Below are 26067 nucleotides of genomic sequence, written 5' to 3'. Positions count from 1 at the left end.
CTATAGAAAGGGCCAGTTTCACCCTGGAGTGTCAGAGTAGGTTCACTACATATAGAGCCTTTACTTCTCTGTCTATCTAGAGCAAAGGGGGAATTATTACGGGGATACAGTATGTATGTGTATGTGTGTATGTGTATAAATGTATGGGGGGGTAGTGTAACAGGTGTAACAGCAGAGGTGAGCGCTTGGCAAAGACCCTTGTTATAGGATGGGTTGCTCATGTAGGGAGATGACTTGGTGTGCTAGGACAGGGAGTGTTGGTCTGTCTGAGGGTGGTGGAGTAGGAGGGTCAGAGTGCATCACTATGTCTCTCACTGGGCTCTCCCAGTCGTCCCTTTCTGGGACCCCCCTGCTGCCACTGCAGCCTCCCCCCAGGGCTCCCCATCGCTGTCCACCCCTCTCTCCCTATCATCGTCCCCCCAATCGTCCTCCTCATCTTCCTCCTCCAGGCTCTTCTCCTCCTCTCTCTCTTTCTTGATGGCCTGGATGGCAGGGGGGGCGGCGGCAGAGGCGCTGTCCCCAGAGTCGCTGCTGTCCTCAAAGGCCTCAGGGTTTTCCAGCATCTCCCTGATCAGAGGAGGCATGGGGCCTGGGATCTCCATCTTCAGAGTGATGGCCCTCTCCGCACCTACAGTACACACAGAGAGAGAGTGACAGAGACACGCATAAACATGGGTTTACATTCACATTTACACTTTAGCCATTCAGCAGACTCATCCAGAGCGACGTACAATCAGTTAGTTATAAATTGTTAATTATTTGGGGCTCTATGTCTCTATCAATACTGATTGAAAGCAAGAGTCTGAGGCTCTACCATACATGCATATTGATCTATGTGTCAGAATGTGTTAAGGCTATAGCCTGTGTTAAGAATAGAGATCTAGGCTGTGCCTTGTCTCTGTCCTGTGTACTACATCCTTATCTGTACTGACCCTTGGTGCTGATGCCCCTGAGGTCAGTGACCTTCATCAGCATACGGGGGAACAAATGGGGCTTGTTGGGGCGTCTGCGGCGGGCGTAGATCTTTAGGGCCTCCAGGAGGGGCTCCTGCAGCTTGTCCACCTTCTGGGGCTCCTCCAAGTCCATACGATCTGAGGGAGAGAGCCAACAAACAATGATAGGAGGTGAGAAAGAGTAAACAGCCAATGACATAGGGTCAGGGGGGAAAAAAAATGGGAACAAAAGAGAAGAGGAGAGAGTGCTTAGTATATTGAGACAAACACACATGCGTGCGCACACACACACACACACACACACACACACACACACACACTATAACAGCCAATGCTTCAGTACCTCCACAGATGAGGCAGATGGCGCTGAGGAGGCCGGTCTCTGTGTCGTCCATCTCCAGAGGCAGCAGCTGGCCAGCGAAGGCAAACACCAGTTCTGTGAGCGGGCCGAAGCCTGCGTTGTGCATCTGGGTCCGGTTCAGGGTCAGCCCGTCTGAGAAGGTCATTGTGTCCTGCTCCGGGGTGTAGCGAGTGCAGATCCTCAGCATCTGAGAGTGAGGAGAGGAGAAGATAGAGAGGTTAGGGGAATAATGACAACAAGGATGATGAAAAGGGAGGACGAGGAAGAGGGGTCGTGTAAAGTGTAGGGAGTGACAGAGGACTGAGGACAGTGACGTGGATAGTGCAATGTGTGTGTATAGTGTGTTGAGGGAAAGCGGAGTATGGATAAAGCATTGTAAGGGAGAGAGAGGAGTGGATAGATTGTAGTGAGGGAGAGATGAGTGAAGGTGGAGGGAGAGATGAGTGTGCACTGTAAAGAGCAGTGAGGGAGAGAGGAGTACAGACAGAGTGGAGGTGGAGGGAGAGAGGTGTTTAGGTACCAGTATGTCCAGACAGGCTGATTTGAGGAGTGTGATCTGGTCAGCGATTGTGAGGGTGGTGAAGCCTGGCAGGCGCTTGGCAAACTCCACTATCTTGATGATGCACTTGGTGGAAAGTTCACTGAACTTATCCCACAGCCCCAGATCCAACTGCACACGATGGTCTGCACTGGAGTTCTGGAACACAGGAGAGACACAGAGAGAGAGGGCTGAGATATGTGTGTGTGTGTGTGCGCGTGCGTGTGCATGTGCGTGTGTGTGTACTTGACTCACTGTAGTGTATTTGCCCAGTTGGACGAGTGAGGGGAAGGTGTCTTTGTGGGCCTTGCTGACTTTGTTGACTAGCTCCTCCAGTTCTCCACTGAGCTCATAGCTCTCCGGCAACACCACCTCCTCCTTCACATCCTTCTTTTTCTTGTTCCTGTCATTACGCACTGCTGCATGGGGGAGAAGGCAGCAGGTAGCCTAGCGGTTAGAGTGTTGGGCCAGTAACTGAAAGGTCGCTAGTTTGAATCCCTGAGCCAACAAGGTGAAAAATCTGTCGATGTGCCCTGGAGCATGGCACTTAATCCTAAATGCTTCAGGGTCGCCGTTGATAATGGCAGACCCTGGCTGTGACCCCACTCTCTGAGGCAACACATTTCCAATTCACACATGTGTGAAATAGGACAAATAAAAGCACCAACTAAATGATTATTAAAACGAAGGAGGGAGAGAAGATGAGTGATAGATTGGGTGGTACTTGTTGTCGTCTGATAAAGTAACACATGCTTCACTCTTTCCTCCCTCTCAGGATGTCCACTTATAGAGGGGACATATTGTGATTTCAGTGCTATCCAAATACTCACAGACATGAACTGTACTGAGATACCTTTCCAAAACACTCTTTGCCTCTCACACACTCTCTGTATTCAAACCATCTCTGATCCCCTCACACCTTTACACTTCAGCACAACATACCCAGCAGGGATTGACAAAACTGGTTGTAATGTAATCCATCTGTGGCACTGGCACTCACCTTCTTTGGACATGCCGACCTCGAAGCACTTCTGCAGCCGGCAGTACTGACAGCGGTTACGGGTCACCTTGTTGATCTGACAGTTCTTGTCTCGGTGGCAGGTATACACCATGTTCTTCTGAATACTGCGCCGGAAGAATCCCTGAGAAAGAGAGAGAGAGAGAGAGTATGAGAAACCAAGAGAGAAGAAGAGAGAGAGAAATCAGCCATTAAAACATTGTTTCCGGAGCATAGATGTCTCACTCTACAGGAGGATATTTGAGCCCATGCCTTTGTCCTTAGATAAAGATTGCAGCAGAGGGCAGTACAGGCATCTTTACATCCTCTAATGTCTCAGAATAGGGATCAACTGCATGGAAACAGTTATGGTAGGTTGTATGTGTGCCCCTGTCTGACTGTTCATGGCTTGTTTGTTTGTGTATGCATGTTCTGTATATATCATGTATTTGCTTGGGTTATACATCCTGTCTGTATATATTGACTGAGTCTATTGTGTCTCTCTGTGTGTCTCACCTTGCAGCCCTCACAGGAGCTGACCCCATAGTGGTATCCAGAGGACTTGTCCTGGCACACAAAGCAAGGCTTGTAGATGCGGGGAGGAGGGGGCGGAGAGGGTGAACTGGGCACCATCTCCTCAGAGCTGGTGCTCTGGGTCTCTACTGCTGCTCAGATAGAGGGAAAGGTAGAGAGAGAGAGAGAGAAAGAAAGAGATTGTTTATTTAACTTTTGTTTATTATCTATTTCACTTGCTTTGGCAATGTAAACATATGTTTCCCATGCCAATAAAGCACTTTGAATTTAATTTAATTGAGAGAGAGAGAGAGAGAGAGTAGGGAGGCAATAAAGACAGACATTAACTTACTGCACATTTCAGTATTGCAGCTAATAGGTTTACTGCATGTCAACATTTCTTTCTGAAGCCCCCAAACATCTTTGAAGGTACAATACAAGTACAATACACGACTGGGGTTCAATGGGACCACAGTGTTGTTCCCTAAATAAGTTAACCTGATGTATAAATATGGAGTAACTGATAAAGGGAGACTTGTCAACAAACAAGTCCAACCCCCCTCTAGCCCAGCCTTTCAGCTCTACCCAGGAGGGCAGCTCAAAGGCAAATATTTTAAGAGATCAGGGGGGGGGGGGGGGGGGCAGCGCTGATTGACATAGGAGAGAAAGAGAAACCAACCAAGGAGGGCCTACAGCAGCACCTAGATCTTCTGCACAGATTCTGCCAGACCTGGGCCCTGACACTAAATCTCAGTAAGACAAAAATAATTGTGTTTCAAAAAAGGTCCAGTTGCCAGGACCACAAATACAAATTCCATCTAGAAACCATTGCCCTAGAGCACACAAGAAACTATACATACCTCGGCCTAAACATCAGCGCCACAGGTAACTTCCAGAAAGATGTGAACGATCTGAGAGACAAGGCAAGAAGGGCCTTCTATGCCATCAAAAGGAACATAAAATTCGACATACCAATTAGGATCTGGCTAAAAATACTTGAATCAGTTATAGAACCCATTGCCTTTATGGTTGTGAGGTCTGGGGTCCGCTCACCAACCAAAAATTCACAAAATGGGACAAACACCAAATTGAGACTCTGCATGCAGAATTCTGCAGAGATATCGTCCGTGTACAACGTAAAACACCAAATAATGCATGCAGAGCAGAATTAGGCCGATACCCGCTAATGATCAAAATCCAGAAAAGAGACGTTAAATTCTACAACCACCTAAAAGGAAGCAATTCCCAAACCTTCCATAACAAAGCCATCACCTACAGAGAGATGAACTTGGAGAAGAGTCCCCTAAGCAAGCTGGTCCTGGGGCTCTGTTCACAAACACAAACAGACCCCACAGAGCCCCACTACAACAACACAATTAAACCCAACCAAATCATGAGAAAACAAAAAGAGAATTACTTGACACATTGTAAAGAATTAACAAAAAAACAGAGCAAACTAGAATGCTATTTGGCCCTAAACAGAGAGTACACAGTGGCAGAATACCTGACCACTGTGACTGACCCGAACTTAAGGAAAGCTTTGACTATGTACAGACTCAGTGAGCATAGCCTTGCTATTGAGAAAGGCCGCCGTAGACAGACCTGGCTCTCAAGAGAAGACAGGCTATGTGCACACTGCCCACAAAATGAGGTGGAAACTGAGCTGCACTTCCTAACCTCCTGCCAAATGTATGACCATATTAGAGACACATATTTCCCTCAGATTACACAGATCCACCAAGTATTCGAAAACAAACCCAATTTTGATAAACTCCCTTATCTACTGGGTGAAAAACCACAGTGTGCCATCACAGCAGCAAGATTTGTGACCTGTTGCCACAAGAAAAGGGCAACCAGTGAAGAACAAACACCATTGTAAATACAACCCATATTTATGTTTATTTATTTGCACATTGTTACAACACTGTATATATACATAATATGACATTTGAAATGTCTTTATTCTTTTGGAACTTCTGAGTGTAATGTTTACTGTTAATATTTATTGTTTATTTCACTTTTGTTTACTATCTACTTCACTTGCTTTGGCAATGTTAACATACGTTTCCCATGCCAATAAAGCCCTTAAATTGAATTGAATTGAAAGAGAGAGATCGAAAGATGGAAAAGAGACACAATTATCTGATGGCCAGATGGCTATGCTGATAAAATGCTGATTGGCAGATGAGATTTGATTGCCGTCTCCACTTCTGGGGAGTGGGGGGTGGAGCATACCTCTGACTGTCTGACTAACTGACAGCTGAATGGTGTGTGTGTGTGTCTTTTTTAATTTGAATGCCTGCCCAACCCGACATGCTTGTATACCTCTAGCCACATTTGAACAAACAGACTGAAGGTGTTTATGAGACTCTGCTGTCTCCCTCTGTCCCTCCCTTCTGTCTCGCAGGGGGAAAATGGCACACAATATAACACCATTTGCTGTGCCACAAGCAGTCATTCAACTGCTGCCAATGAAAACCCTCAAAATAAACAACGTCAAATACACACACACACACACACACACACACACAGAGACAAACATTTTAACACAGAGACGACATGGATGAAGCCCAGATGAGCGAAACCTTTGTCTATGTCTAAAATGGAAAACGTCTTTATTTTGTATTCACCTTAATTCTAAGAGTGCGGTTCTTCTCTTTTTATCACTGACCATTTCAGGTCTATGCACCATCTAGCTACTAAATATAACTACAAATGCACTGGGTTTTTCCTGACTTCACACACACAACAAACAGCAGACATTTGCATAGATACACACACACACACAAACACACACACACACACACATTCATTTATAAATGGTCAAACAAGCATAAATACCCATACATTTAGCCACATTCACAGACCAAGCCCCCAAAGCAATCCCCTCTAACATGCCTTTCAACTTTCACCTTCAGTCACCCCAACTTCACCTCCCCATGCCCATTCCCAAACCCCCCTGTTTTTCTCTTGTTTCCTGGCCCTAAATTCCTCAGCGCAGGCTGGCCAGGGTTTAATAGAGGACCAGGCTCGTAAGCCGGCCTATAAAGGCTGTGTCTGGGCTGGGAAGGAGGCCCCCAGCCAGGCCGACCGCCTCTTTATTGGGATCCAGTCACCTTGGACAGCCATTCACACCACCAGCTGGACCCTCGCATCCCTTCCCCGTAAAAAAAGACACAAAAATAAAATGGAGGGGTCGAAAATCCAAAAGCCACGCACAGCCCCCCTCCTAGCTGCCATCTTCAATGGATAGAACAGTTCTGGCCCAAATGTGGACCCCCACCTCCCCCCACCCTTCCTCCTCCTCTACCCCCCCTCCAGCCCCCTCTCTCTCACACTAGGGCCTGCGTTTAACAAGAGTGGCGAGACTTCAAAAAGAGTAGAAAAGGGCATAAAGGAATAATCTAATAAAAGAAGAGCGGGACAAATGAAGAGAAAAATAGAGATGGAGAAAGATAAAGAAATGAGAGTTAGAGGACAGAGAGCTCCCAGTGGCTAGAGAGGTGAAATAAAACTCTGACCCTTTAGCTTTGACCTTGACTGAGGAGATGTTTTGTGAGACCACCACTACCGATATCATTAGTACTAGCTACCAATAGCCTAACAGTCTACTACTACCACTACCAGGATAATAGCGTATGATATTGCCACTCCTATTTGCCATATACATTTAAGCCTACTAGAACGTGTGTGCCCTCAGGCCTGGAGGGAAGCAAAAGTCATTCCGCTACCCAAGAATAGTAAAGCCCCCTTTACTGGCTCAAATAGCCAACCAATCAGCCTGTTACCAACCCTTAGTAAACTTTTGGAAAAAATTGTGTTTGACAATGCTATTTTACAGTAAACAAATTGACAACAGACTTTCAGCATGCTTATAGCGAAGGACATTCAATAAGCACAGCACTTACACAAATGACTGATGATTGGCTGAGAGAAATTGATGATAAAAAGATTGTGGGGGTTGTTTTGTTAGACTTCAGTGCGGCTTTTGACATTATCGATCATAGTCTGCTGCTGGAAAAATGTATGCGTTATGGCTTTACACCCCCTGCTATATTGTGCATAAAGAGCTACCTGTCTAACAGAACACAGAGGGTGTTCTTTAACCCTTTGACACATACCAACAAACGGCTGTGATTATTCTATAGTGGTCCCTGCAGTGTACGCTCAAACCGGTGTGATTAGAACGCTTACTTAAAACAGTCGGCTGACAGAAACCACAATATGATTTAGCTAATAGCAATTACAGAATGCATTGTATAATGTCAACAAACATGGCGCCACACATAGCTGACAAATAGCTTAGCATTAGCTCATCATAATCAGTATAACCTTCAAAATAGTATTTTACACACATCATAGGTGTCCATTACAATCTATGCACTAATTGGAATGCATTATTTCTCACCAGTACTTGAAAACTGTAAATACATTATGCTCCATTGTGACTACCCTTTAACTCTGTCTGCCAAATGATTTCCCTCTGCTCTTGTTTTCCTTTATAGGATGTCGGTGGGCGGAGCTGGGAGGGTCGTCAGCAAAATGGGACACACCTGGGTGGGTGTGTCCCGGGGATAAAAACACCTTTCCCCCATACATCGAGGAGACTCTCTCCACGCAGACACACTGTTGTGTTTGGTTGTGGCATTTTGGGGCTTCTTTGTGTTCATTTGTTTTGGCACCTCTCAACACCCCTCATTATCACCATCTATGCACGCATCCACTCACTTACACTACTGACTACACACACCATTGTTACTTGGATATAGTTTACTTTATTTAATAAATATGTTTGTTATTTCTTTATCTCCGCGTTGTCTCCCTCTTTGTTACGGTCTACGAGCCGGTTCGTAACATCCATACATACATACTGTATGCTACAGTAGAAACAACAACACAATATACAGAAAATAAGGCACTTACTTTGAAAGGTACGCACATGTCCAATATTATTATTTGTAAGGAAAACAACAATGAATGCAATGCGAGCACCAGCCAGAAAATGTGCCAGTTCGTGCAAGACTGTGCAAATGTCTGCATACTTGATCTGCGGAAACACTGGGGAAGTGCTTGGGCTCTCCTCAAGGAGAGAAGTTTATCCAGCTCAGTAAAGCCTCAAACATAAATTGTCCGCAACAGTGAAATGGGATACTTCTATGTGAATTAATGAGGAGGCGGAACACACTTCAATTCAAACTGTTAGAAAATAAAACTTGTTAAAAAATAATTTGAAATTGACAAGTTGAAACATAGCCTATAGATAACTGTGTGATAACTGTGTGTTAACTGTCCTGTTGCGTAACAATCACAATTTGGAACATTACGTGCATAAAACAACTCACGCTGGGGCGACCGTTAGAGATATTTGGAACTCACATGTGAAAAGGTTAATGGAAGCCTCTCCAATATAATCCAGGTAGAATCAGGAATTCCCCAGGGCAGCTGTCTAGGCCCCTTTATTTTTTCAATCTTTACTAACGACATTCCACTGGCTTTGAGTAATGCCAGTGTGTCTATGTATGCTGATGACTCAACACTATACACGTCAGCTACTACAGCGACTGAAATGACTGCAACACTTAATAAAGAGCTGCAGTTAGTTTCAGAATGGGTGGCAAGGAATAAGTTAGTCCTAAATATTTCAAAAAGCATTGTATTTGGGACACATCATTTATTAAACCCTAAACCTCAACTAAATCTTGTAATAAATTATGTGGAAATGGAGCAAGTTGAGGTGACTAAACTGCTTGGAGTAACCCTGGATTGTAAACTGTCATGGTCAAAACATATTGATACAACAGTAGCTAAAATGGGGAGAAGTCTGTCCATAATAAAGCGCTTCTCTGCATTCTTAACAGCACTATCAACAAGGCAGGTCCTACAGGCCCTGGTTTTGTCACACCTGGACTACTGTTCAGTTGTGTGGTCAGGTGCTACAAAGAGGGACTTAGGGAAATTGCAATTGGCTCAGAACCGGGCAGCATGGCTGTCCCTTGGATGTACACAGAAAGCTAACATTAATAATATGCATGTCAATCTCTCCTGGCTCAAAGTGGAGGAGAGATTGACTTCATCACTACTTGTATTTGTGAGAGGTATTGACATGTTGAATGCACCGAGCTGTCTGTCTGAACTACTGGCACACAGCTCGGACACTCATGCATACCCCACAAGACACGCCACCAGAGGTCTCTTCACAGTCCCCAAGTCCACAGACTATGGGAGGCGCACAGTACTACATAGAGCCATGACTATTCCACATCAGGTAACTGATGCAAGCAGTAGAATCAGATTTTAAAAACTGTTTTTTAAAAATGGTCTAACTTCCTTAATTTTTCTGGACCCCAGGAAGAGTAGTTGTTGTCTTGTCAGCAGCTAATGGGGATCCATAATAAATACAAATACAAATACCATAAGTAGTAGCTACCAATAGCCTAACAGTCTACTACCACCACTACCATTAGTACTAGCTACCAATAGTACTACTACTAGACCAATAGCCTAAAACCACTACCAATACCACTACCACTATCGGTAACCCAACATCTTACTACCATCAACACTACAACCAATAGCATATTTGGGATGCTACCACTACTTCAACTGTTGCTCCTATGGTCATAGGGAATTAGTGCACTACATAGGGAATAGGGTGCCTTTTGGGACACCCATGCTGTCAGTAGAGGCAGGTAGTGGAGGTAGTAGGGTCGTGGGGAGTGGGTTGGTGCTGAGTGAGGGACACTGTAACCGGAGTGCTGTTTTCTGTTTATGTAGTAACACTGACAATGAAAGAAATGCCTTGAAAAAAGACTCCTATTGAAAAGGAGGAGCTGCATGTGGCGCCAGGGGAGAGGTAGTGACTGACAATGTCTGAACAGAGGGGGGAGAGGTGGAGAGAGGGGGAGAGGTGGAGAGAGGGAGAGAGAAAAGGGGGAGAAGACAGAAGGACACAAGATAAAGGGAGCGAGGGAGACAGAGAAAGAGGAAGGGGCATAGAAGGACACGAGTGAGGGAGAACAGGAGAACACAGAGAAATAGATAGGGACAATCCCAGCTCCACCTGGCTGGAAGAGACAGAGAGAGAGGGGGCCTGAATCTGTCAGGATCTGTCATCACCCTGAACTGAGCCCAGCCTCTGAGCCTCAGCCTGAAAAAACGCCCCTCTCTCTCTCCTTCTGTCTCTCTCTTCACCCACGGCTCACCTCACAGCGTCACTACATCAATCAGCACACATCCATAGGACTACCCCCAGACAAGCAATTAGACCAGCTCCACCCCTCACAACTCCCTCTATCTCGCTTTATTCCTCTCTCGCCCACCTCCCTCTCTCCATCCTTGTTTATCCCTCTCTACCTTCCTTCTTCCACCTTTTCACTTTGTGCAAAAGTGGGTCTGTGTCTACCCTGGTGCTTTAGTTGCCTGCAGTTTGCTCTTTCTCTCTCTCTTGCTCTCACCTTCTTTCTCTCCCTCTTGCTTTCGCTCTCTCTCGCTCCCACTTTCTCTCTGCTTCTCCTTCAGTGTGTCTCCTCAGCTCTACACATCTCTCTCTTTCTCTCTCTCTCTCGCACTCCCACTCTCTTTCTCTCCCTCTTGCTTTCTCGCTCTCTCGCTCCCTCTTTCTCTCTCTCTGCTTCTCCTTCAGTGTGTCTCAGCTCGACACATCACTGTTTAGAAAACAAAAGCTCCTGTGAAACCTGAGGCCTTCCTTCTCAGCCCCCAGAAGCCTGGGACGCAATTAGCATGACAATCCCCATCCTGAGTGCCGTGTGTCAGCCTGGGCTCTGAGGAGGGGTGGGGGTGATGGTGGGTGTGGGTGGGGAGGGCAGGTACAGCAGAGCCATCACCATTCCGTATCATTTTACTCATAATCCCCTCAGTCTCTGCATGGCTTCTTTGTGCAGGGGAGGGAGCGAGTCTTCATAATCCCCCTCTGTCACTTATACATGCACCACTACCGTCGATTGGCCTTCACACTCTCCCCCATCTATCCCCCTCTTTCTCTCTGTCTGTCTTTCAACCATGCAGCATAGGTCTGTCTTAACTCGCTCTACAGCTGCTAGCTATTACAGCTGTGGCTTGAGGCTGTAATAGCTAGCCATGTGAGGCCATGCCAACTTTTCACGTAATTACAGAGTTCTCTTGACTTATGAAACTTATTACATGTCTGAATGAACCTCATTGTAGATACAGGCTTGTCAGTTACACAATTAAAAACAATTTGTCAGTGTAGGCTATAGCGTATGTTAGAACAGTTTGATTGCTACAACAGGCGAACCATGAAGAAGCTTTAGTCAAGACCTTATGCAAACTTTTCACCCATATGTCATATGTCACATGGATCTCAGCGGTGAGAAATGTGTTTTCATATCCAGCACGCGCCCACACGCACACAGTGTAGCGTGTTGAATGTATGCTGTGATGAAGGGCTCCTTTCATTCGCTGTGGGCGACAGAGTGTAGCGCATCGCTTGAGGTGCAGCTCAGACGTCTCAGGGGTGAGCTTCAGTCAGCCTGGGGGGCTGACAGACCCTCTCCATGGGATGTTACTCAAATCAAATATAATATGCCATTTAGCAGACGCTTTTATCCAAAGGGGGGGACAATGCAAATAGTTCAGGTAGCCATTTGATTAGCTGACTTGGTGCTCTGGTACCACTTGCCATGCAGTAGCAGCGAGAACAGTCTATGACTAGGGTGGCTGGAGTCTTTCACAATTTTTAGGGCCTTCCTCTGACATCGCCTGGTATAGAGGTCCTGGATGTCAGGAAGCTTGGCCCTAGTGATGTACGGGGCCGTACACACTACCCTCTGTAGTGCCTTGCGGTCGGAGGCCGAGCAGTTGCCATACCAGGCAGTGATGCAACTAGTCAGGATGCTCTCTAGGTGCAGCTATAGAACATTTTGAGGATCTGAGGACCAATGCCAAATCTTTTCAGTCTCCTGAGGGGGAATAGGCTTTGTCGTGCCCTCTTCACGACTGTCTTGGTGTGTTTGGACCATGATAGTTTGTTGGTGATGTGGACACCAAGGAACTTGAAGCTCTCAACCTACTCCACTACAGCCCCGTCGATGAGAATGGGTTCGTGCTCGGTCCTTCTTTTCCTGTAGTCCACAATCATCTCCTTTGTCTTGATCACATTGAGGGAGTGGTTGTTATCCTGGCACCACATGGCCAGGTCTCTGACCTCCTCCCTATAGGCTGTCTCATCGTTGTCGGTGATCAGGCCTACCACCGTTGTGTCGTCGGCAAACTTAATGATGGTGTTGGAGTCGTGCCTGGCCATGCAGTCATGGGTGAACAGGGAGTACAGGAGGGGACTGAGCACGCACCCCTGAGGGGCCCCTGTGTTGACGATCAGCGTGGCAGATGTGTTGTTACCTACCCTAACCACCTGGGGGCGGCCCGTCAGGAAGTCCAGGATCCAGTTGCAGAGGGAGGTGTTTAGTCCCAGGGTCCTTAGCTTAGTGATGAGCTTTGAGGGCACTATGGGGTTGAATGCTGCGCTGTAGTCAATGAATAGCATTCTCACGTAGGTGGGAAAGGGCAGTGTGGAGTGCAATAGAGATTGCATCATCTTTGGATCTGTTGGGGCGGTATGCAAATTGTAGTGGGTCTAGTGTTTCTGGGATAATGGTGTTGATGTGAGCCATGACCAGCCTTTCAAAGCACTTCATGGCTACAGACGTAGTGCTACCGGTCTATAGTCATTTAGGCAGGTTACCTTAGTGTTCTTGGGCAAAGGGACTATGGTGGTCTGCTTGAAACATGTTGGTATTACAGACTCAGTCAGGGACAGGTTGAAAATGTCAGTGAAGACACTTGCCAGTTGGTCAGCGCATGCTCGGACTACACGTCCTGGTAATCTGTCTGGCCCTGCGGCCTTGTGAATGTTGACCTGTTTAAAGGTCTTACTCACATCGGCTACGGAGAGCGTGATCACACAGTCGTCCGGAACAGCTAATGCTCTCATGCATGCGTCAGTGTTGCTTGCCTCGAAGCGAGCATAGAAGTGATTTAGCTCGTCTGGTAGGCTCGTGTCACTGGGCAGCTCGCGGCCGTGCTTCCCTTTGTAGTCTGTAATAGTTTGCAAACCCTGCCACATCCGACGAGCATTGGAGCCGGTGTAGTACGATTCAATCTTACTCCTGTATTGAAGCTTTGCCTGTTTGATGGTTCGTCAGAGGGCATAGGGGGATTTTTTATAAGCGTCCGGGTTAGAGTCCCGCTCCTTAAAAGCGGCAGCTCTACCCTTTAGCTCAGTGCGGATGTTGCCTGTAATCCATGGCTTCTGGTTGGGGTATGTACTTTTGTACGCGTCTCTGTGTGTGGAGTAAAGGTGGTCTAGAGTTTTTTCCCTCTGGTTGCACATTTAACATGCTGGTAGAAATGAGGTAAAACTGATTTAAGTTTCCCTGCATTAAAGTCCCTGGCCACTAGGAGTGCCGCCTCTGGATGAATGTTTTCCTGTGTTTGCTTATGGCTTTATACAGCTCATTGACTGCGGTCTTAGTGCCAGCATAGGTTTGTATGGTGGTAAATAGACAGCTACGAAAAATATAGATGAAAACTCTCTTGGTAAATAGTGTGGTCTACAGCTTATCATGATATACTCTACCTCAGGCGAGCAAAACCTCGAGACTTCCTTAATATTAGATTTCGTGCACCAGCTGTTGTTTACAAATATACACAGACCGCCACCCTTGTCTTACCGGAGGCCGTTGTATGTTATCCATGTCGTCGTTCAGCCACGACTCGGTGAAACATAAGATATTACTGTTTTTAATGTCCCGTTGGTAGGATATTCATGATCGTAGCTCGTCAATTTTGTTATCCAATGATTGTACGTTGGCTAATATGACTGATGGAAGAGGCAGATTACCCACTCGCCGTCGGATGCTCACAAGGCACCCCGACCTACATCCCCGATATCTCTGTCTCTTTCTCCTGCGAATGACGGGGATTTGGGCCTTGTCGGGTGTCTGAAGTAAATCCTTCGCGTCCGACACGTTGAAGAAAAAATCTTCGTCCAGTACGAGGTGAGTAATCGCTGTCCTAATATCCATAAGCTCTTTTCGGTCGTAAGAGACGGTGGCAGAAACATTATGTACAAAATAAGTTACAAATAACGTAAAAAAACACACATAATAGCACAATTGGTTAGGAGCTTGTAAAACGGAAGCCATCTCCTCCGGCACCATTAATACTATGGAGTATCCTGTGATTTTGTCTACGTTTGCCTCTCTTGTATTTTCTCTAGTAGTCCTTACAAGAGGAACATTTTGGATTATGAACAAAATAGTTCTAGGGGCAGTAGTTTTCCTGACCCAGGGATCTGACAAGGAAAAACTCCATGTCCTAGTGTTACCTGGCAATAACGTAATAGTCATTTTTCCTGGTCAGGTCACATGGCTTTATCTAGTTCTAATGATCGATATGAGATGGCATTTTATAGAGATGACTTTCTGCACAAATGTATGTAGTGCCAACATAATGGAATCTCGGTACATGACTGTAGGCATTCAGTTTTAAATTGCCCGTGCTCCAATCTACAGTATGGCGTTATCAGGTCTCCAAAGACTAATTTGGTTAGCAAATTTTTTTTTTACATAACTTCTCGCCTCACAAAATGTTCTGGAGTGTGCTGTGGAATGTGTGTGTGTGTGTGTGTGTGAATGTGTGTGAGTGTAGGCTTGTTTCAGCTTATGAACATGTTGGAATGTGTGTGGCGGTTTTCAGTGTGACTTTCAGTGTGACTTTCAGTGTGACTTTCAGTGTGAAATAGGGTAACAACACATACAGTATGTTGGAACAACACACATGCACCGCAGAGGAGGCTGCTAAGGGGAGAATGGCTCATAATAATGGCCAGAATGGAGTAAATTGAATGGCATCAAACACATGGTTTTCATCTGTTTGATACCATTCCATTCACTCCATTCCAACCATTATACTCCATTCCAACCATTATTATGAGCCATCATCCCCTCAGCAGCCTCCACTGACACGCACACCACCTTAAGCCTGATCAGAAGGAGAAAATGGAGACTACATTAACTCATCCCATCCTGTATATACCAAGAAACAGGAAAACAATTCCCATGTGTGTCTTCAAATTTATATGTCCACCATGACCACTCAGACTTTGAAATGAGCATGCTGTGGGCAAATTTATGAATGTCTGAACTGATTTAATGGATGGTTCTAGAGTTGTATCTGTACCGTGGTGTTGAAAGTACTAGTTCACTATTACAGATAGGCCTATGTTTACAGATAACCTATAGGGAAGAGATAGGCCTGAACCCCAGGAGAGGATATGCTGAGTGCGTGTATATGTGTGTGCGTGTGTGTGTGTGTGTGGGGGGAGGGTGGGGGGGGGGGTTATGGTTGAAGAGATTTCAGTCCAAAATGTGAAGCAATGGCACTTCCTTTCATCAGCTGTCTTAAGTTCAATACCTACACAACCCATCCTCCCTCACCACCCTTCCCCCGCCCCGCCCTGGCCTGTCCCATATCCCTCCCTCCCTCTCTCCCCCCTTCTGCCTTCCTGCCCTGTTGGGAGGAGGAGTCCTTCCTGTCATTGGGAGCCTCTTTGAAAGGAAAGCCTGTGATAAAACCAGGCTACCATCCAGGAGATGGCTCCATAAAAACAGCAACACCAAACACACAGGCAAGAGGGGGTCACACACACAAACACATGAGCACACACCAGCTCATGCATGCACACACACAATCAGAGAGGAATTATCACACCCTTACTAGAACAACACACAGCCGTGGACTATACAGCAAACACACATACACACACACACAGATTATGTGGAGAGTAATGCTGCAAATTCACCTACAGATGTAGGATCTTAATTTGATCATCCTGTTGCAGGGAACTTTCAGGAAATGTACAACTTGTGGTGTATTTGAGGTTTAAAAAGGCTTCTGAAGTTTGTAATTTCCACTTTGAAATGTCAGACTTGAAATTTCAGACTTGACCCCTACAAAAATGTCCATTAATTATAACCCACATAATACTTAATATTTCCAGTTGCTGCAGGAATATTTTTAGCAGAATGGCTCAAATTAAGATCCTACATCTGTACTGACTTTCGTATATGTTCACTCTATAAATACCACTGCAGTGTTTTATGCAATATTTACTCCCATGTGTTTTTCTCCTAACAGAGATGGACAGGAAAGCATGGTTTCTCTGTGAAGGGGGGTTCTTTTTTAGGGACGGTTGTTAAATCAGGATTGCCCCTCACATTCACTGGCCTGCATACAAAGCAGCCTTTCTTCTTTACAACACCTCATAAAGCTACCTTTTTATTTCACCCCTTTTTTGATGAAAAGGAGTCAACATTTGGCCACCCCTCATCTCCTCATCTCCCCTACTCACCAACTACCCCTACTTTCCGCACAACACTTTCCTGTCAGACGACCAACACTATGCTTCAAACAGCCATGCCTTCCTAATCCCACCTTGATGAACAACAACACTGAGACAAAAACACACATAGACCTACAGTTGAAGTCGGAAGTTTACATACACTTAGGTTGGAGTCATTAAAACTCGTTTTTCAACCACTCCACAAATTTCTTGTTAACAAACTATAGTTTTGGCAAGTCGGTTTGGACATCTACTTTGTGCATGACACAAGTACATTTTCCAACAATTGTTTACAGACAGATTATTTCACTTATAATTCACTGTATCTTATTTCCAGTGGGTCAGAAGTTTACATACACTAAGTTGACTGTGCCTTTAAACAGCTTGGAAAATTCCAGAAAATGGCTTTAGAAGCTTCTGATAGGCTAATTTACATCATTTGAGTCAATTGGAGGTGTACCTGTGGATGTATTTGAAGGCCTACCTTCAAACTCAGTGCCTCTTTGCTTGACATCATGGAAAAATCAAAAGAAATCAGCCAAGACCTCAGAAACAAAATTGTAGACCTCCACAAGTCTGGTTCATCCTTGGGAGCAATTTCCAAACACCTGAAGGTACCACGTTCATCTGTACAAATAATAGTACGCAAGTATAAACACCATGGGACCACGCAGCCGTCATACCGCTCAGGAAGGAGACACGTTCTGTCTCCTAGACATGAACGTACTTTGGTGCGAAAAGTGCAAATCAATCCCAGAAGAACAGCAATGGACCTTGTGAAGATGCTGGAGGAAACAGGTACAAAATTATCTATATCCACAGTAAAACGAGTCCTATATCAACATAACCTGAAAGGCCGCTCAGCAAGGAAGAAGCCACTGCTCCAAAACCGCCATAAAAAGCCAGACTACAGTTTGCAACTGCACATGGGGACAAAGATCGTACTTTTTGGTGAAATGTCCTCTGGTCTGATGAAACAAAAATAGAACTGTTTGGCCATAATGACCATCGTTATGTTTGGAGGAAAAAGGGGGATGCTTGCTAGCCGGAGAACACCATCTCAACCGTGAAGCACGGGGTGGCAGCATCATGCTGTGGGGGTGCTTTGCTGCAGGAGGGACTGGTGCACTTCACAAAATAGATGGCATCATGAGGAAGGAAAATTATGTGGCTATATTGAAACAACATCTCAAGACATCAGTCAGGAAGTTAAAGCTTGGTCGCAAATGGCTCTTCCAAATGGACAATGACCCCAAGCATACTTCCAAAGTTGTGGCAAAATGGCTTAAGGACAACAAAGTCAAGGTATTGGAGTGGCCATCACAAAGCCCTGACCTCAATCCTATAGAACATTTGTGGGCAGAACTGAAAAAGCGTGTGCGAGCAAGGAGGCCTACAAACCTGACTCAGTTACACCAGCTCTGTCAAGAGGAATGGGCCAAAATTCACCCAACTTATTGTGGGAAGCTTCTGGAAGGCTACCCGAAACATTTGACCCATGTTAAACAATTTAAAGGCAATGCTACCAAATACTAATTGAGTGTATGTAAACTTCTGACCCACTGGGAATGTGATGAAAGAAATAAAATATGAAATAAATAATTCTCTCTACTATTATTCTGACATTTCACATTCTTAAATAAAGTGGTGATCCTAACTGACCTAAGACAGGGAATTTTTACTAGGATTAAATGTCAGGAATTGTGAAAAACTGAGTTTAAATGTATTTGGCTAAGGTGTATGTAAACTTCCGACTTCAACTGTACACACACACACTCCCAAATGTTCCCATTGTTTCCAAACATTCAACCATTGAAGTCAATGTGTTGTGGCCATGTATGGGAGAGACTGTTATGACACAATAAAGAGGGGAATGACAGAGTGTGAGACAAGCTGGAACAAGACTAGATGGAAAATACTATTCATTACAACAGGTGAGGCACTACAGTGCTGCCTGGCTGCTTCCTCATGCTACAGTAACTGCTTTTCAATAACTCTACCAAGCTAATCCCATTACTTACAAGATTGTTTGAGTTACACTGAAATTGGGAAACAATTTGTCATTACTGTCAAGAACCACTAATCCTAGTGCAGTACAAGTGGTTCAGTCACCGCAATTACTAAAGCACTCATCTGACTGAGCGAGGTTTGAGTATCCAAACAACCTAGCACTTTAAGACCAAGATTCTCAACCAGTAAATCAATGTATCAATCATCAATATATCAATCAACTAATCAGTCACTTAAAATCAATCCCTTTTGTGTGGTCGGCCAGTTTAGCACATCTGAATAGGACTCAGCTAATAACTCAAACAGTAACTCAAGCTTCAGCTTGGCACAGCTTATTTTTGTCTGAAGAGTAGCAATCAGTTGACTAGCTACTTACTGGTGCTCTGCTCAGCATTGCCCTGCCACAGGAAGACAGGATCCCCACTTCCTCTGGGGTCGGATCCCAAACTTAGATACATACACACTCCCAGAGACAGACAGACAGACCATACACTAACACACACAGGTAGTCCTGAGGCGTCACGTCACGTCATCTACAACCATTCTATGTCTATCTAGGAGAAACCATAGAGAGGTGCCTGACGACAGTCTGATCATGTACAAAATACATATAATGTAGAAAATCTTTATATTATGTAAATGAGTGGTTCTCTGACTTTGGAAAACAATAACAGACTAATACAAAAGGTAGGGTTGACTGGGTCCTTCTCCCATGCCCTGGCCCAATGGCACTATGGGAAAGCCAGCCCAGAGGCGTCCCAGGACACTGTGTAGGATCCATAGGAGTGGACGCACCATGGACAGCCGATATTATTTACTGTGTTCCCTCGCCCACTGAAGACAGGCAATAAAATGCTATTACCGAATTCCATCAGGGGCCTGTGAAATCTGCGCAGGCACAAACAGGGACGGCCGTCTGAGCGCTGAGACAGACACACAAAAGCACACACACCGCAGACGCAAACACACCGTCTTTGGGATATATTCTCTCTCACTCTCCCTCTAAACCCTCTCAGCTACCATCTACCTCACAAATAGTATTTCACTCTGTCTCCCTATCCTTGTCTTAGACATATTCAATCAAACTGGCCCTAGTATGTTTGTGTAAATTCTTACTTTACAAACTGCTGCCTTTATGCATACATGTCTTATTATGGAAACTAAAAACATATACCTGTGAGGAGTGTAGAAGTATTTTCTATTTTTATTTGACCATGAAAAAAGTATGTTTATGCTGATGTATTACTGTACATACTGCAATGTAGATTTCATCCTCCCTCTCCAATTTCTCATAGAGAAATATTCTCACCTTGCAGTTAATCTGTAACCATATTGTTTCATCCTGAAGGCATAGCATTTAAGACAAACTATCATTTAATCCTATTTCACCTGAGCTTCCTAACATAGTCATGACACGTATAATGTGGCCATATGACCTTCAAGCTGGTAGTGAATAAGACATCAAGGGCAGAGAGGAGAGAAGCAGAGAGAGACAGGGGATTAGTTTTATCACTCCCACAGAAAACACGCTGGCATATTCTCTGATGAAAGGATGAAACCCCCTGAGTACAGAAGAAGGGATGGAATTGTAGGGGGTAAATGTTAATCCCTAATCAAACCCCCTTTCATCCATCTCTTCTTGCGGCCCCGTCCCTGCAGGCAGTCTAATCTCTTAATTGAGCCTTTTGTAATTATAATTGAATAATTAAAGGCCTTGATTAAAGGCAAACAAATGATGTTGACGTATTCTGACAAGACACAAGATCCGAGGGATACTGTATGCATGATTCAGTGAGATGGACACACATATACAGCAGCACACTCATAAGAACTCAAAATAATGGCATGTATAGTCCTTGATTGGTATTGCTTTCATTATTGTACAATACCATGTCTACTTTATTCAATTGTGTTTAAAATTATGCCTTTCTCTTTCTTTATTAGGAGCCCACCAGTGTGCAAAGACGGACACACACACACAGGTCCTGACTTTGGCCTGTCTGTGCTCTCTCCATAACGCCTGACATTGAAACCAAGGGAGGTAGAGAGGTCCTGAACTGCCTCACATAAAAACAACAGAAAACAGGAAAGCTGGCCACACACACACACACTAGGGCCCCCTGAATGCCTATCCCGGATTATGAGAATTTAGAGAAGTAACATGACCAAGTTCCACACTGTGACAGAGCCTCTATTCCAATCTACCCCCTGGCGGATCCTTCATAGGTTAGCTGTGTTGTTGATACTAGTGCTGATACGTTGTGCTCTCCTGTAGGCCAAATGTTTTTTTCTGCTGATGTCATATGAGACAGACCTACAGCCTTCAGAATATTTACGTTATCAAATTGGATAAAACACAATGCGGTGTGTCAGAGTAATAGAGACCAATATGAGCTTGGGTTGTCTTTTTGTGAAAAAGTGATGGCCTCATTCGTAGTTGATAAGCCTGTCATCTATCATTGACCTTTCTGTCAATGCTAAACAATGACACGCTGTAGTTCACCATCCAAGGGCAAAAAAACTAAAACATCAAACACACCAGCCTGGTCTCATAGACTAGACTTAACATAGTAAACGTAAATATAGAACACTCAAATTAGCATGACCAAATCATAGAAATGTGAGTTATAGATCTGTCATTCTCATTGAAAGCAAGTCTAAGAAGCGGTAGAGCTGTTCTATGTGTGCTATTTCTATACTTCCCATTTTTAAGTTTCCCTTTTGCATATTTTACTTTTGTTTTTGTACACCAGCTTCAAACAGCTGAAAATACAATATTTTTGTTTATGGAAAATATATTTCACAGCGGTTGTGATGGTACAATGATTAATAAAAAATAAAAATAAATTAGGGGGTAGATCAGCTTTAATATTGCAGATAGATTGTAACTTCCATCAATGTAATTGTCTGCATCACTTCCAATCCCCCATATGGTTTTTTTCTCGCAAATATATACATACATACATATAAATACATATACATATACATATACATATACATACATATATATACATATCCCTTTTTTAAATATATTTCCCTTTATTACTTTCCAACCCAACCACCCCTCCCCTAATTGGAGTAAACTAGTGAACAACAACGCTTAGGCTTCTACTTCCAGCTTATACATACTATATACATTTTATGGACACAGTCAATTTTATAATAATTCTATTTTGTTTGTTTTTACTCCTGAACTTCCGCTACCCTCAACCTCTCCGATCATTTACACTATACTTGTTTGTTTTGTCACATAAACTGAAATTAGGCGAACTATCCGAATTTTAGCAACCAGGAAATGGCGGAGCATCTTCAAGGCAAAAAAGGAAAGTAAGGTGGGTGGTTGGTCGGTGTGGGCGTATAATGCGAACGACTAGCAACCCAAAAGTTGCGTGTTCGAATCTCATCACGGACAACTTTTGCAACTACTTACTACTTTTTTAGCTACTTTACAACTACTTAGAATGTTAGCTAACCCTTCCCCTAACCCTTTAACCTAACTCCTAACCACCTAGCTAACATTAGCCAAAACAAATAGGAATTCGTAACATATCATACGTTTTGCAAATTTGTAACATATTGTACGAATTGTAAATCGTAACATCATACGAAATGGATGATGGACATCCACAAATTAATACATAGGTTTCCATACGAAACGTAACATATCATACTAATTGGAGTGTCCGGATTTTCATTTACTATGTTATGTCTACCCCTGAGTCCAGGTTGAACACACTCCACAAATACCCACTTCTTTGAGCATTTGAATGAGCTCTTACTGGTTATTATGCTATCATACTCCCTAAATTTGATTTTAGTCCGACCTTTCCTTGTTTGGCAATGTAAGGGTAAGCCATTGCTAGCTCATCTGTCTGTTGGCAACAATGAGGGCTAACCAGTGTGAATAGAGTGGGTGAATTACGCCTCTTCGCGAGTTATTGTCTCTCAATGTTTACAGAGGTTATTGAGAACAGAGGATGGAAACAGAACACCGGTCTAAAGATGAACACTCAACACTCTAGATCCCTCTTTTCTCTCTCCCCCGCACGGGGCCATCCACGCCTATCAAAGGACATTTCTGTGGTCTTTAGGCCTATTCTGTTTTCTCCTTCTCTTTGTCTCTTTCTCAAACTGCCTAACAACAGATACTATTTTGTGAAGGCAACCAACTGTTCAGAGAAAAGTTGTTTATAAACTGAACTTAATTCACTTAAAGTGTTCGTGGGAAAATAAATCTAATTCTCTTAAATGAAAAAGTGGTATGATGGCCACTATGCACATTTGCGCTACATAAAGGTTATTAGCCTACACTGTAATAAGGACACTTTAGGACAGGACAATATAGGACCTAGACTGTTACCGAAGAAAGAAAGGGCCATAGTTTCGATGTTCAATACAATTGTAGTAGTTTTTTGTTGTCCTCCTGTCCCCTCAGAAGTTGGCGATTGTATTTAGCAAGTTGAGACCGGCTGTGGTCTCGCTCGCCCTGACAGCTCATTCGTCTTCATTACGGGAAACACCGTGGGGCTGACAGCGCCTGAAACCCTGGTGTCTTCACGATTAATGAAGATATATAGGCCTTTCACCTGGAAGAACTGAAACTAACCAGCACACGGTGTAGGCCTACTGCCATTAAGTAGAACTCGCCTGGGACGCAATTATCCAACCAACACAAAAGGTACTAAGGGGGCAAAGCCTTGCGTAAAATTGTGTAGGCCAACTGAATTAAATAGATAAATATAACATCTCTAATAGTTTCCTGTGTGTGTCTTCACTGCCTGAACACGTTATTTTAGTGCAATAGCAAGGCCCCCCTCATCTTTTATATTCAAATGAGCATGCCAGAAACACCATGTTGCCAGTGCCAGAGTAGGCTATTATCATATGAAATACAGTGGTGAGGGTAGATGGACTGCATAACAATAACTCAAGTTATTTTCTTTACTCCTTCTCACTCATACAGGCATTATGTGTGTTAGTAAAGTGGCAAAGCCTCTAGGAAAAGAGAGAGAGACAGGGCCCTGTTCCAGCCCAGGGCCTCAGTTGTTACTGTAAAGCTGTAATGTCCTACTTATTCATGCTCTAGTTATTCTTCATTAACAGTTTTGCCCTCAAATGAACTTTTAAGTTAGATGCTAATTATGTTTTTAAGTAGGCCTAGTTATTCACATTGCATCAGTTACCCATATCTCTACTGAAATGGGTCATATGCTTTCATCATTGTGCCTCTTGTGATCCCTCTTAAGGATCCACTTTCATTTTGACTTTGGTAGTTAGCTTCTAAACACCTCACAAGGTCAGGGGGCCCATATTGTGAGAGAAAGCTAAATCATTCATCTGAAGTCATTTAAAAAGAAAACAAACATGATGATGAATAAATATGCAGTCCCCCACACACACACTGAGCACATAAACAAACAAACTGGAGGATGAGAAAGGGCACAGAGAATCGAATGGAATCTGTCTCTTCCTGTGGAGAGAGCTCTATGATAACATCAGCACTCTGATAAGGACACACATGCACACTGAGATAGTCACTATTTCCGCATTATCACAATAACACCACCAGTCTGATGAGGAGAGTGAAAACCCTGGCTCTGCACAAACACACACAGCACACACACATGCTTTTCCAGTCTGATGAGTCTAGTGAGGAGACAGAGCAAATACTTCACTTACACTGAACACTGGCCGTCCCAGCCCAGGCAAAGGGGTCCAGACCAGGGAAGAAGGGGGTGGCCTTGCCCAGCATACAAGCCCCCTGAATGGACACGTCGAAGAGCGGCCGGGGGGCCATCCCTAGAGCCTCCATACAGTCAAACATGTTCCTCTCTCTAGCTCCACACACACTATTTTGTCCAACAACCACAACAACACCAGAGTCCTCTTCTGTTGTGGTTGTTCAGCTGACCTTAGCTAGCAGTGACGTCTCAGAGGAATTTCCACCCAGAGCAAAACAAGAGCAGCTCAGAGCATGACTGGCTCTCCAGGCTTGTGGTTGTTGTAGGAGTGGACCTCTGTCACTCTCAGCCCCAGTCGGGGTGAACCTTCTCCAGGTGCTGTGTGTCTGTCTCAGCCTCTGCTTGGTTCCACTCTGATAAAGTCCTTGACTGGCTTCTCTCTCTCTGTGTATTGGTCTTGAACAGATTTTTTCCCTTTTGTCTTCTCTTTCTCTCTTCTCTTGAGCTCCAGACTACTTCCAACTCTCACACACAGTCCTCAGTCGCTCTCTCCACTCTCTGGGTGTCTCTCATTGGGAGTTGTAACTGATCTAAACACCCCCCTCTCCTCAGCTCTCTGGGCCTCTCACACACACACAGCCAGTGATACTGTGGAGCGAACCAACAGCCTGTTCTCTCAGCAGAGGGGGGGGGGGGGGGGGGGGGAGAAGGAGGGAGGGAACTAGAGAGCCGGGGGCGGGCCCATTAGTCTGGTTGGTCTCATAACAAACGTTCTCTCCTATTTTTTCCCTCTGCTTTCCCTCCCTCCTCTTCATTTTTCATATTTTACAAATGAAAACAAACACCATGCCTCCCTTTCTTTCTTTCTCTTTCTCTCAGCCCCCCTCCTCTACTCCTTTCTCAATTGAAAAGCCCCCTTCTCCCTCCCTCCCACACAGACTTGAGCCTCCCCCGTCCCTTCTTAGGGTTCAAACACCAAAGTCATTTATGTGTCCCCAATGCCACTTCATAGTGTCCCAAAGGGAGGGCAAATGTAATGAGTCAACACACAATGTTAAGAGAAGACTACCATCCTATTGTAAATGAATGCTGAGACTGAGTATACCACACTGTTAGCTTGCATTAAGTGGGACATTTCTGATGGTGATATACTGTATGTGGGACTGTAGGGTGATGGTTAAAGTCAGAGGCGCCACCCAGAGGCCTCCATGGGGAGGAACAGGGGGCAAACAAATATGCAAACACTTGCATGTGAGCACACATGTGCACGCACACACACACACACACACACACACACACACACACACACACACACACACACACACACACACACACACACACAGACACACACACAGTCTCGTTCTCCCTTAGCTCTCTCTCTTTTCTCCTCATCCTCTCATTCTACCCCTCCCCTCCTTAATTCTATCCTGCTTTTATTGGAATGAGTCTCAGATCACGTTATTGCTGCCCATACTAGTACACGCTGTACATTTCACTTTTCCTCTCTCTCTCTCTCTCTCTCTCTCTCTCTCTCTCTCTCTCTCTCTCTCTCTCTCTTGGTCTCGCTCCCTCTCAATTCCCTCACAGTCAGTAATTTCAGTGACCGTATACTGAACCGCATCCAGCACCGCAG

The 26067-nt window shown here is 44.6% G+C and overlaps 1 protein-coding gene across 1 annotated transcript; it reads right to left on the bottom strand.

The window, feature by feature from the left end:
* Nucleotides 1-311: 311 nt before the first annotated feature.
* On the bottom strand, nucleotides 312-24577 carry LOC311138009 (retinoic acid receptor gamma-A-like; the record flags this gene model as incomplete). Its single annotated transcript, XM_084172655.1, has 8 exons — nucleotides 312-628; nucleotides 933-1091; nucleotides 1297-1501; nucleotides 1835-2011; nucleotides 2108-2271; nucleotides 2853-2994; nucleotides 3366-3514; nucleotides 24433-24577. 8 exons carry the CDS (start codon nucleotides 24575-24577, stop codon nucleotides 312-314), a joined length of 1458 nt encoding a protein of 485 aa, XP_084028781.1.
* Nucleotides 24578-26067: the final 1490 nt, after the last annotated feature.

Source organism: Coregonus lavaretus (assembly GCF_964263955.1).
Source record: "Coregonus lavaretus genome assembly, chromosome: 12".
In the NCBI taxonomy this organism is placed as follows: domain Eukaryota; kingdom Metazoa; phylum Chordata; class Actinopteri; order Salmoniformes; family Salmonidae; genus Coregonus; species Coregonus lavaretus.
Note: the sequence above shows the minus strand (reverse complement) of the source record. Positions and strands in the feature narration are given on the sequence as shown.